This window comes from Crocodylus porosus, unplaced genomic scaffold (genome assembly GCF_001723895.1).
Source record: "Crocodylus porosus isolate Cpor-Errol unplaced genomic scaffold, CroPor_comp1, whole genome shotgun sequence".
Lineage (NCBI taxonomy): Eukaryota > Metazoa > Chordata > Crocodylia > Crocodylidae > Crocodylus > Crocodylus porosus.
The window spans coordinates 75214540-75228232 of record NW_017728943.1 but is presented as its reverse complement, the minus strand read 5'-3'; the positions used below and the strand labels follow the sequence as shown (position 1 = coordinate 75228232).

The window sequence follows — 13693 nt, the reverse complement described above, 5'->3', positions numbered from 1 at the left end:
TTTCACAGATGTTTCTGAAACATGATTAAAAGGGATTGCAGTTAACAATGAAATAATGTGACTGGTTTTATTCAAACTAGTGTTTGCCATCACATCTAATCAGTATTCTCCCACCCCTGTGAATTTCTTGTTATACCTATTGACTTGGCAACATTACACAAGGCAAACAATTGCAAATACCTTTTTCTATGAATACTTAAACAGAAAGCAGAATATTTTTATCAGGCTTCAGAGACAATTCAATTCTAGAGTTCCCTTTTCTTTTACTTAAACCTTTTTTTTAAGATAACTGTTTAGAATGTGAAGAGACTTTGCTGATCAAACTCTGTCAATTTTGAGACCAAACCATGTGACAGTATCTAAGGCAGAATCTCTCCTTTCCCAGTCACTAGATCTGAACTGGCAAATTAGATAACTTGCTGTTAACCAGTTGCTGCTTATCTGCTATCCTGCCTTCTCTATTGCACTAATATTGAATTGTTAGGCCATTTATAGACATGCTGTTTCCTAAACCACGCTAACTGACTCGCATCACACAGTTTGAATCAAATTTCAATTTGAATTAAGGGTTAATGGATAACCATTGGTCATCAGGGAGGCTTTTCTGCATTTCTCCACTTCTGCTGTGGAGATGGCAGGGAGCACGGGACACTGGCTACCACTCACAATCAGGGCCACAAAATTGTGCTCACTTGCTACATCTGGTGGTGGGTACCTAGATACTTGCCATATATACATGTTAATTAATACAGTTTAAATTGCCTAATTTGGACTGCCCTTGTCTGCATTAACTTTAATCATTATTCAGTGAGAATTATTTAATTCAGACTGGAGCCAATTTAAATTCAGACCACAGACGCCTAGGTGTATATAGTGATGGCTGTAGTCCGGATGAAACCTAGAAAAACATAACGCCTATAAATGGCCTTAGTATGCACCTGTGGACCAGGTCTATTTGACTAAGGCCTGTCTGAACCCTGTATCTTCCCTGCCAGAAAGCTGTATCTTCACCAACTAACATGCCTTACCTTTCCCACTGTAAAAATCCTAGTAGAGAAAATGCACCATATATATTTTATTTATTTATTTATTTATTTTTTACCATGGCATAATGAAATGAGGTCAGCACAATACCCTATTTCCAGTTGACTTTGCCTACTTTTACCTTGTGGTAAAAACTCAAGTGCCTTATCTCCACTAGGATTCTACAGCAGGTCAGCTACAACAGCTTTTATGTATCCCACTTTAAAAATTGTAATAAAACATCTCTTTTTGCAATGAAGACAAAGCCTCAGAGCTCCTGGAACAGTCAATCTAATTTTTATTGATTTATAATGATCAAAGTCATCAATGGAGCTTCAGCAAGAGCTCTCTGATGGGTCTGAGAGGTCCCACTGAAATGGTAAACCTGTGATTTATAATTGTATTTATACTGTGATGGGACCTAAAGCCCTGCAGTTGTGACTGGAACATCTTATTGCTATACAGACACAGGGAAGGATGTAGCCCATGCACCAAAGAAATATTTATTTCCTGTTAGCTTATGGTTGATCCATTTCTTCCTTCATGTTCATCATTCTCTCTCTCTCTTGGTGTGTGTTTGTTTGTTTGTTTGTTTTTCTGAATGCAGAGAATAAATTTCCAGGGAGACTGGAAACTCATAACACTTTTTATAGGAGGAAACGACCTGTGCAAATTCTGCAATGATCCTGTAAGTCACCAGGGATCTTAGAGCTGCCTGCAGCATGAACAGACAATGGCATTGCTATTTCGTACTGCCTGCATTCCAGAGAGTGGGATACTGGAGCTTAGCTGGGCATATATGGTGAACCAAACCTGAAGTGGCTGCATGTGTGCTGTTCCCTACCCACCTCCTGAGACCTGGAGGTTATTCAACTTCAGCTTGAGATAAAGTGAAACAGTATCTTTAAGAACAAGCGTGAGCTATGAGATTGGGGCTAATTTATTTTGCCATAAAGTATAATTAACTTTCTCTTGATCTAATCGGATCTTTCTGTACATAGGCAAAATTAAACTGCCCAAGGGTTCTTCTATCTCCTTCTATCCCTCAGATTGCCGGCATCCAGTATGGTGTGTCTGCTATAGCTACAAGAGCATGGGTGTGGTTCCATCCACAGTTCATGCCAATGCTGTTAAACCACCCGATAGCAAGCTTGCATTCTACGCGTGTCCTGTAATGTCACATTTCCCTCATGAATTTTTCACACAGTGATAGCACCTTGTTGCCTTCCCCATACACAAATAGCCCAACATATACTTTTTATTCTAGATTTCTGATTCCCTGTGTAAAATAAATAAATAAATAAATAAATAAAAATAAAAACCAGCAAAGAAAAAGCCATTATAAAGTTCCCATGAGAGAGTTAGAGAGTATGCAAAAGCAACTCAGTCCAACCCTCTGAACCTAGGAGTATTGGCACAAAATTGAGGCAAGAATTATGGATAAACTTCAGGGCAAGAAACATTTCTAATGCTGAGGTCTATTTGACTATAGAATACTGTCATAAATGAAGTGGGGAAAGGCTAGTTTATGTAAGATAATTATAGCTACAATATTAACCACTCAGATATATTGTAGGGAAAGCCCTTGCCATGTACAAAGGGATCGTATCCCAAATAAATTCCTCAGTTCCTATGAGGGGTATAAGTTGTAGCCATGTCGGTCTAAGGACATAGGTAGACAAGGTTCTTTGGGTAAATCTGATATCTTTTATTAAACCAATTCAAATAGTTGGAAAAAATATTTGCAAAGTTTCAGGTACAAACACCTGTTGTAAAGCTGAGGAAGCAACTGCGGTTGGTTTGTGCGCTTCCTGATCCATTTCTCTACATGGGACATGGTTTGTAGTGTAATATTCATGGGAGGCATGTTACTAGTAGTCCTCATACCTTGGTTAGAATACTAACTTACTTTTTTGTGTTTGATTATCTGTGAATGTTTTTCTGCAGATTGATCTCTCTTGATGGCAATCCTGGTTAGTGATAGGACTGTTTTGCTTTTCATACTGACTGTAAACAAGAATGAAGAGTGGGGGAAGCTGGACATCTGATAATTCTAGCAGAAGGTACTCCATTAGTGGCATCCAGTGGTTGCTAAGCCCTATGGAGATTACACCCACAGAGATCTCTGGTTGCCTCAGCTATTTCTAAAACAACTGATGTGGCAGATGCATTTAGATCAAGAGTTAGGAGTTCAGCTGCTGTTGTTTGAGACCCTAACAAGCAGCTACCATGCCTCCCTGACTAAACTATAATGAGCAGACTGAAATTCAAATTTTTTGCTTCAACAGATAAATTTTTCTCCTGAGAACTTTACCAGAAACATACAAACAGCTTTGGATATGCTTCATAAAGAGGTAAAAAGCAAAATTTTCTATTAATCTACCTGGAGAAACCCAAAATCTAGAACTTCAATAGCTGGTTCTAAAGCGGTGGTGATTTCTCATCATAATTAGCTACCTGCTGTAATATGGGCAGAATTGCTGTGCCCTTATGCATGCATATAATAATCTGTGAGATGTGTAGAACCTATTTTAGAAAAGTATTTCATGATGAGAGAGGTAAGAAAATGGATTACAATCAAATCATGGAAAGACATTTTAACAATTCGGACAAATATATAGTATTTAATATCCAGATGGTTACATTGCAATGCCTGGAAGTCATTTCTTTGCTCATTCATTAAACAGCACAACACCATCCCTATTTTAATAATTATTATGTAAAATAGTCTGATATCCCACTTTATGCTAAAATCAATTAGATTATTCAAAGGTTTAAAGAGCTTCTGAACTTTGGGAAGAGAATCAGACTCTTGTAATCAAGAAGGAGGCTCAGGATCTTTTTAGAATCATTAGCCTCAGTAGCCAAAACTGTATTTGATAGGACAAGGCAGCAGTACCACAATTTAGGAGCTCTTGGGGTTGAGGTTAGCCACTCAGACAGCCTTTTGAACACTGGATAACAAAGCCTGTTTGGATCAGTGGACAGTTATAGTAGCAATAGGATGATTTGTCTAATTCCAACTCTGCTTGGCTGCCCTGGAAAGAGTAGAGGTAGCACTCCTGGTTTCAGTAAGCTTGATTTGGGTTTGTCTATTCTCTTGGCAGGTCCCTCGGACATTTGTGAATCTGGTGACAGTGCTTCACATAATGACCCTACGCGAGCTGTATCAGGAGGCGAGCATTAATTGTCCAAGGAAGCTCATGAGGTTTGAAAATGGTTATTATAGCTCTCACCATGGTCGAGGAAAAGGAGCAAAGTTGTCTTCTTTAAGGGATAGGGCTTCAGTAGTTCAGAGAGTTAAACACTACTCTCTCACTCTGTGTATGAATGCATCCCTTTGCAGAATACATTCTAACTTCACTTCTGGACCTAGAAACTTCCATCTGTCTTTCCCCTTCCTGCTCTCTTTCTGCTGAATCATTTTAATGATTCCTCAGTAAAGTGGATCTCCAACTGTGAAACAGATTAACACACAGCAGATAGAGCTCAGCATTGCCTCATTTAATAAAGGTACCGCAGAGTTTCAACAGTATTAAGGTACTGTTTGGTTTTTTTGTTTTGTTTTGTTTTTTTGGGTGGGGGGAACTAATCAAATTAATCCAGTTATATTTACATCTTAGAACATTCCTATTCATAGCTTTAAAGTCCCTTGATTTTTTCCCTGTATATTTCCTAATAGGTATCATCTGTCTCGCCAGCTGGTGGTTAGTAGCTGGGTTGTTAATTAATCTTTCAATTAGATTGGCAGGATGTTTAGTCACCTCCCTGTTGCTTTTTAGCTGCATGTGTTTCATCATGGCACCACACAGGTCAATACACAGGTTCATGCTGTGTTCATCTTGAACCTCAGGCAGAGTCAGTGCAGTCTGAAAGGTTAGTAGGCCACTCGTGCTGTCTGGGACATAGGATGCAGTATAAGCAACTCTGATCTGACTAACACTGTGGCAGCTTTCTGTTTCCCAACAGCAGATAGGAAGGGTGAGAGTGAAGGACCAAGTAATATCTTCTTCGCTTCCATCTGTAGGAGGAAGAAGTGGGAGATCTCTCCATTTTCCCATACACAGAGCAACCTTTGTAACTGTTTTTATTAGCACACAAGCCAGGAGCTGGGGAAATCCTGTAGTAGACAGTACAGGCTGTGATAGTTAGCTTGGACCTGGGGATATAAGGGAGAACCACAGTCTCTTCTGGGTTCAGCAGCTTCAATAAAAATCCCTGTTGCATTCCTCACAGTTGGATCCTGTACCTCTTCTGCTGTGAGGGACAGTGGAGACTGCACTGCAGTCTGACAGTAGCCATGCATGGGAGAGGGGATGATGCATGGAAGACCTGGAGGGCCCTATTGTTGAATGCACAGAAGGAACAAGTACAAGGCAGACCTTTTGTGGTGATTTAGTTGCTCTCTGTTACTTATCAGTAGGAAAGCAGTTCTTCCTCTCCCAAACGCAGGGCACTCCAGGCTTAGAATGTCTTCTGTATTTTGCTGCAGTTTCCCTTTAATACGGGTCACTTGTTGTACAACTGCAAACTTATCCCAAGATTTTAATCACTAAACATGGGCAGGATGACAGCCTGTGAGATTAGAAATGTTTCTCTGCTCCTTTTAGAAACATGATTATCTCAAGCTATCTGTAACCTTTGCCATCCTTTTCAAATGCTCTGCTGTAGTCATTTTGTATATACACGCACATGTATATGTGCCAGAGACAGAGAGACTATAGTGGTTATGTCAACAAGGGTTTGACTTGCTCTGGCAATTTGAACAAACACTGCATGGAAGGATAATGAACAGCGTGTTACTGACACACAGTTCAAAATACAGAATAGCTCTGTACACAAATGGCATGTAGAGGTAAATTTCTCTGACACGGCTGCTCAGTAGGCTTGTACAAAGTGACTAGTATTTGCTTCGGATTCAGATTTCGGCCGATTTGGGGGACAGTGATTCGATTCGGTGATTCGAACCACTGTCCTGAATCAATTTGGCCGAATCTGATTATTTGGTTGCTGCCAAATCTCCAGATCAGCCAGGTCCATCCTCCTCAGCCCGGCAATAGCTGCCCTACCTGCCCCAGCTCCTGGCACTTGGAGGAAAAAAAAGCCCTGACTCCACCAGGTGCTGCTGGGTGGGGGGTGATCCCTGCTGCCCTCCACTGCCCCACGCTGCATGGGGGTTCTGCATGAGCCCCCATCCCAGCCCCCCCATGGCTGCCCTGCCCACGGTGGCTCCAGCTGCCCCACACTGCATGGGGGGCTCTGCATGAGCTGCTTCCCCACAGCCTCCCCATGGCTGCCCCGCTCACTGTGCCTCCAGCCCTTTAAGAAAAAAAACTGAGAAAAGCCCCAGGTCTCGCCATTCCTGCAGCAGCCTTGGAGCTTCAGGGGGCTTATGGCAGAGCCCCCCATATGGCGCAGGGCAGTAGGGGGCAGTGGGGATCACCCCCCCACAGGGCAGGAATGGTGAGTTCAGGGGGTTTTCTCTTTGTTTGTTTGTTTGTTTGTTTCCTTAAAGGGCTGGAGCTGTGGTGGGGGGGTGCTAGGACAGGGGAAGGGTTGGGGGGGATCAGGGGGGGTCTGGAGGCTCTGCACAAGCCCCCAAGCAGCATGGGCAGTGTGGGGCAGCAGGAATCGCCCCCTGCCCTGCAGCACCTGCTGAGTCGGGGCTTTTTCTTTCAAACAGCTGGGAGCTGGGGCAGGCGGGGAGCCATTGCTGGGCTGTGGGGGATGGGCCTGGCTGATTCAGAGGTTTGGAAGCAGCCACATCTCTCAGTCCGATTCAGCCAAATCAATTCGGGACAGTGATTTGAATCACCAAATCAAATCACTATCCCCTGAATCGGCCGAATCCAAATCCAAAGCAAATACTTTTTGCTTTGCACAGGCCTAAATGAGAAGGTTTTCACCCTAAATGAGATGAGGGAAACTGGTGCCAGCCTGTGGAAATTGTGTTTTAATTATACCTGCACTTTCCCACTGAAGTGAATTATGCTGCACGATGTGCCCAAGAATGCTGACTGCAGTGGTTTATCTTCTACAGTAACCATTTCCTCACCTTTACATTAATAACTTTGCCCATAATAACTATGCTTAACTTTCAGTGTACTCATGTTTGTTGTGCAAAATACAGAAAAGGGAGATATGCATTATCATAGATGAGCCTTTTGGTAAAACCTACCTTTTGAGAAGCCTGAAGCTCTGTGGGCTTTTCAGTCCGTTTTTGTATGTCCGGGTGTGAAAGAAAAAAGTCAAGCAGATTACAGCGGAAAGATATAGGATTTTTTTCATCCCACAGGAGTCTGTGTCCTTGTCTATTGACGTATGATGCCAATTCCACTGAAATTGAGATGCTAGCGTCCTTTAATAGAAGATATCAGGTAAGGCAGAGAGAAATATTAAGAGAGTTAGTGGGAATTGCTTAATCCTTCTGTGCTTTTCTCCTAGCAGTAGTCTCATTTAGCTCAGCAGGGAATAATAATCAGATGGTTCTCACAATGATACTGCTCAAAGTGACTGACCAAGGCATTAGTTAATGTCTAATGTCTAGTAAAGATGGTGGAACAATCCTGTTGTCACATATACTATAGGATACGCTGGTTAATTGAAGTCATACTGAATTTGTCTGGCAGGGGCACAGATGAGGACAAGGAAAGGGATAGGGAAGTATATTTCTGGAGGTCTCTAAAAATGCAATTCAGTAAGGCACTGAGCCAAAGGAGGAAAATAAAGTTTGAGCATACCATGGAAATTGGCATTATTTCACAGGACCAATGGAAGCCACAACCCTGGTTACTTCTCTCACTAAGAAATCGGATGAACTCAGGGAGCCCTGGTAATTCAATAATGAACCCCCATGATGGGAAGGCAATATAATTTACAGCATTTCAGTAGGTCTAGGAGAATCTCTGCTACCTCTTGGTGTGAGAACTTTAACTAAAGAAATTGAAACCCTACATAGCTGAATGGATTTTATTTATTTATTTATTTATTTTTGACCAGGTCATCTTGCAAGCCACACAGTATTTTTTTTTTTTTTTTTCTGCTAAGGAATATGAAATAATTGCTCTCTAACCTGTGTTTTTTGCAAAGCAGTTCTTCATGAAGTCTACATACTTGTTGCTTTTGCGTAGCACATGATGGGTAACATACTTAGTTTTAGGTTTTCATTTAGAATAAAGAGACTAGAGGAGATGGAGGCTGGCATGTGGTGTAATATACAGAATGGAAGAAAAGGACCAGTCATTACTTTTCTTGCTTCTTCAGGAGGGAACCCACCAACTAATTGAAAGTGGAAGGTATGACACAAAGGAAGACTTCACAGTGGTTGTGCAGCCATTTCTGGAGAAAGTGACAATGCCCAAGACCAAGGTAAGAATAACAAACCAAACTCCGACCTCGTGCACCTTTGCTGAATCACTAGAACTGCATCTTACTTATCTGCTGAAGCAGCAGCTCTGGTTACCTGTCCTGGGAAATCAGATAGAGTCTAAGAGTGCTGGTAATTCAAGAGCAAACCCCAGTGACGGGAGGTCAGTGTAACGGAAAGCATTTCAGTGCTTCAGGAGAGTCTCGGGTGTCTCTTGCACTGGGAACTTTGGCCTTCAGGACTCTGCTAAGTTAATTTGTGCAACATTTAAGTTTCAATTGAGCCTAGATCTAGAGTGACCAGAAATATTTTTGAAGGGGGGAGAGATAATGGGTAATATTACTGAGGGCCTGCCTAACCCTGGTCAGTGACTCAGCAAATGGGATGAATCATAAGGCTGTAAATCATATTTCTAAAAACTCCACAAATCTTTTCATTCCCCAGGTGAGCAGCTTGATCTGATCTATGTTTGTAACAGTGTTGGTTTTGGAGGCCTTCCTGGCTGCTTTTAAATTCTAGGGTAACTGGGAGTTCTAGTTGGGAGAGGAATGTGATAATGCATTGTTGTGCCAACAATTTTGGTCCTATTCTTACCCCTCTTGTGACAGCAGGTGTCTCTTTCCTTAGGAAGGATTGCCTGATGACTCATTTTTTGCCCCAGATTGTTTCCACTTCCACCAAAAGACTCATTCTCAGGCTGCCCGTGCCCTGTGGAACAACATGGTAAGACCATGGAAAGCACATCAGTCCCTATCCTGTCCTTTACCAGCAAAGCACAATGAGCCACCATGAAGACAGTTCTAGCTCTGCTGAAAATGGAACTGGGTTTTAAAGGGGAGACGGTGTTTATTTGTAGTAAATATACCTGAACACAAACCAGCTCTATTAAAAGATTGTATCCCAGGTTCTGTTAAGGCTGAGTACATTCAAAAGATAAGCAAAGTGCCAGGTTTTGCATTATTCTCCCCACTTGCCTTGCACATATAGAAATTCAGCACTTTATATGTAAACTGTAATTTAAAGCAGTGATTCTCAACCAGGATGCTGCTGCATCTGGGGTACCTTGAGATCTTTTCAAGGGTGCCTCAGGGTGCTATGCAATGTTATCACTGTTAGGTTTTCAAATAGGATTCATAAGATAAACTCAGAGATTTCAAGTAGGAATACATATACAGGCAGTCCTCGATTTTTATAACATTTTGAGTTACAATGTTTTGCACTTACATTTATAAATTGACACCCTGTTTCAACTTTCTGATGTCAGTTTTGACTTTACAACGCTTGATCTGCTGTGACACCATGCTAGCGAACAAGTTTGCTGTGTCACCCGTCTCCCTGGAGAACATCTGTCCAAACTTCCTTGGATGTTTTCTTTAAGAAAACAGAAAAGACTCCAGAAAAACCTGCAGCCAAGACTCCTCAGGAGACTCCAGCCAAGAACCCTTCAAAAAGTCCAACCAAGAGCCCTTAAGTCCAGCAAAGTCACCTCAAAGAAGTCCTTCCAAATCAATATGATTGCTGTTTACAATATAAATACATTTATGTAGCTATATTTGATCAAGTACAAAATCCTGGGGTATTTTTCGTGAAAATAGGGCATCAGGCCTTGCTTCAGAAACCAGTCCCCCACTTATAACATTGTTTCTTATGAGAAAATTGGTTCTGAATTACAATGTTTCAACTTAAGTTGTGGTTTTCAGGAACCAAATGTGTCGTAAGTCCGAGGACTGCCTGTAATGTTAAATACGTTCTGACCTGTTGTGGGTTTTCTGCGTTCTTTGCAGCAGAAAAATGGCTCTAATATTTTTCCATAGTCAAAACATGAGTGAAAACTAAGCGCTAGCATTTTCTGAGGGGTGCCTGGAATCTAAGTGTTGAGAAACACTGCTTTAAAGTCAAGATTCTTTAGATGGATGTTTCTGTGGGTAAAACGGGTGATTAATATACGTGCAATACACAGCAACATTCCTGGAGTTCTTATGGGAGTAGTTCATGAAAGCTGATAATAAACAGCTACTTGTGCTTTTCCATATCAGCGCTCATTATTTCCTTTGTCCCCTTCCTTTCTGTGGTGCAGCTAGAATCCCATGGAGAGAAGATGGATGCACAGGCTCTTGAAGAAGTGATAAACCTCAAATGTCCAAGCCGGGTATATGTGCAACATTACATTACTGTGGTTTGTGTAACCAGTGCATTGTTGTGGTTTGCATCCCCACAAGGTGCTCTGGTACAGTGAATGATAGAGCGGTATTTCTGCTACCTCTGGATACTTACCAGATACTCCATGTCCTTTCCCCTTCCCTACCTTTTTGTTTATAGTTAGCGCCAACAGGGATGTACATAATTTCCAGTGATATTCTGGCTGGCCTCAGGACTGCAAGAAGGAGGAAACCTTCTTGCTTATTTGCCTTGTATCCCTACACACAGGGCCTGGTTCTACTACAGCTGGGAAGTGGGCCTGCATAGCCAGACCAGCTTAGTTTCACTCTCCAAACTGAGTGAAATATGAAACACAAACAGCATTGATGGAGAGTGAAAAATGAAAGGCCAGTGCCTAGGCTACTAGGAATCCAGTATAACTCTACTGAAATCAATAGAGCTTCTCTGATGATCACTAGCTGAGGATAGTCACCAGCTGTTCAATGGCTTTGGCTCAAATAATCAGAGATGCTATTAGTCAAACAGGTAAGACACTGAAAGTGTCCTTTAGCTGTTTACTTTATGAAGATGGTACTAGAGCATTGCTTGGATATTTTATTTGTTTGGATTTTAGATTTGCTCTCCTGCAAAGCTTGTTGGAGAGCAGCAGGGCCTCTTGTAGTTCTTGACAATAAGTGATTGCTTTCACTTTTTATGTGACTCGATTGAGGCCTAGTGAATGGAAAGTTCCAAACATTCTTCTGCAGCTTTGCATTGACTCGGATTTCTATGTTGCATAGGCTCAGCCATTTCTGAAGACCTACAAGAACAGTAATATTACATACTCCAATGAAACGACACCACCGCTGTCTTCAGCTGCTCCCCCAGGGCAGAGACCAGATGAGGTACAGTTTGCACAATATATGAAATTGGTCACTGGAGGAGCCTCCCAAATTGGCAACTTGTTTAGGAGGCTGTGAACTATACATTGCAAAAAAGTCTCTCACACTTTCCTCAATGCTTGCATAATAAACTGCAGTTGCACATATTTTGCAATGCTGCTGTCAAGACCAAGAATCATTTTTATGTGTGTGACAAATTGATTTCCATAGCCAAGATCTATCTGATGTATTGCAGGCTAACAGGGATATGTTTTATTCAGCTGGCCTCCTCCTGGAGGACAGCTAATTGACACTTTCTACATGTTTGTGGCTAAGATTATTCAGGTTCTTTCACCTTTCCTCTATTCCTTTAGAATCATGGAAGCCAGCTGCTATGTGAGGACCGGGTTCCTTCCGTCTCATATCCCACTTCAGGTAGGCTGACCTGTTTGGTCTCAGACTTTTTCTTTCAGTTGCACTTTTAAGGAAAGTTTTATTTTTTTGTATTTAAGCAATTCCTGAAATGTGAAAAGGTTTACATCCAGCAAAGTTATCACTTTCTATTAAGGAAGTGATGCCAAAAGCATGCTCATAGGTAATCTTCCAAGAGAGCCTAAATTCCTGCAACAGCTAAAGTTCCCAGGATGTGGAAACCCTTAAATGGTATTATCTGTGCCTGAGGATGATGAGTTGGGAGCCTGGCCTTCTCTGGGTTCTACTCTGGTACCTAGTAGTGTTTACTTGTTAATGAACACGTGGTCTTTTTTGCAATCCTGTTCTTGCAGCATTTAGTACCATCATTCCTGCTCTCCAATAATATATTATTGTTCATTCTGGTCTTTCTAAGGTTAGAGATGTGCTGTCTGTTTTGGGCAATATGGAGGATATTTGCTCTTGCTTTGTGTGTTTTTTGCTAGCTGTCTTAACCAGTAAGAACTTTTGACTAACACACATGTATTGTTGAAACTATGCTACTGCTAACCTATAGTAAGATGAGCTGTACAGAGTTTTTTTGTTTCATTGCTCGAGCACTGTAACACAGATGCTGCTCAGTGCAGCAATGCACATCTCATAACCCTGTGAAGGCCTAGTTCTTCCTCCTCTGCAGGCTTAACTGCATCTCTTGTCTTACAGTGCATGCCTTGAAACCAGCTGATGTGCGAGTGATAGCAGCCCTTGGGGATTCTTTGACTGTAAGGAACTTTGTGTTTTTACTGTTGATTTCTTTGGTGGACCAGTATCACATTTTGATTGCTCAGGTGGAGCTGAGTTCTTGTGCTGGACAGTGGAAGTGTCATTTGTGGGAAGGGAGCAGAGGTCTAACTGCTTAGAACAGGAGACAAGGTCTCTGGTCTCCTGGATTCTAGTTCCTAAAGTTGCCTTGGATTTTAGCAAATCACTGAAGCACATGCTTAAATGATTTGCTGAACTAGGGGAATAAGTGCCGCTGACCTCGATGAAACCTAAGTGCATGTCTGAAGTGAGCCACATGCTAAGGCCTGTGCAGAATCTGACTTCTGTGCTTCAGTTCTTCCATGGTTAAAATATGGCTGATAATCGGAGGAAAAGAGAAATGGGTAGCGGGCAGGTAGGTTGTGAATTGGGCTAGTTATGTGAAATGCTGTTTGCCATTTTTAAGATATTAATGTGCAAAGAAAGAGAACCCTCTGGCTTTACCCTTTTCAGAAAATACTCAAACTCATTACTATGCTTGGTGAACTCCTAAGAAGTTCCTTTGTCAAAATATAGTCCTCATTGATGATGGTGTCCTTTTCTTTGAAAGTTAAAAGGAATTTGATTCCTAAATAATAAAACCATAAGAACATATTGTATTACATAATGCACAACTTCCTGGTAGGTCTGGTGTGGATTTCTGTATAGAGGTGCCCATTGCAACAAACAGATTTGCAATGAACATTTGATTAAACATATACTGTACTGATTAAAATCAGCTATTCAGCATACTACTACAGTTGCCATTTGATAGTATCTGTGATACTGCTATTGTTTCCTGTTATGAATACAGGGTTATATTAGTATCTCAGATATCCCCGCTTAAGGAACTGTAGATATATTCCATCGTCTTAGAAATACCAGCTGTGTGTACGTATCTGAGGGCAAAACTGGGCCCGGTTCATAGTTAGTGGAATGCTCTGTTGACTTTGTATTTGACAGTACTCGTATACAGGCAGATATGGAGTGCTGGGGGTTCACTGGCTTGAGCTGGGGAGGTCTGTATTACTTCGGAGTACTGAAGCCCCAAATGAACTGTACTGTCTGTCCA

General features: G+C 41.6%; 1 protein-coding gene across 1 annotated transcript in view; it reads left to right on the top strand.

Moving 5' to 3' along the window:
- Positions 1–13693, top strand: part of PLB1 (phospholipase B1) — a 102706-nt gene that overhangs the window by 40520 nt on the left and 48493 nt on the right. Inside the window, exons 16-25 of the mRNA XM_019548590.1 lie at positions 1631–1711; positions 3312–3377; positions 4131–4231; positions 7319–7400; positions 8287–8391; positions 9017–9112; positions 10467–10538; positions 11329–11433; positions 11784–11844; positions 12544–12602. Coding sequence (XP_019404135.1) covers positions 1631–1711; positions 3312–3377; positions 4131–4231; positions 7319–7400; positions 8287–8391; positions 9017–9112; positions 10467–10538; positions 11329–11433; positions 11784–11844; positions 12544–12602 — 828 coding nt within the window. The remainder of the gene's footprint in view (positions 1–1630; positions 1712–3311; positions 3378–4130; positions 4232–7318; positions 7401–8286; positions 8392–9016; positions 9113–10466; positions 10539–11328; positions 11434–11783; positions 11845–12543; positions 12603–13693) is intronic.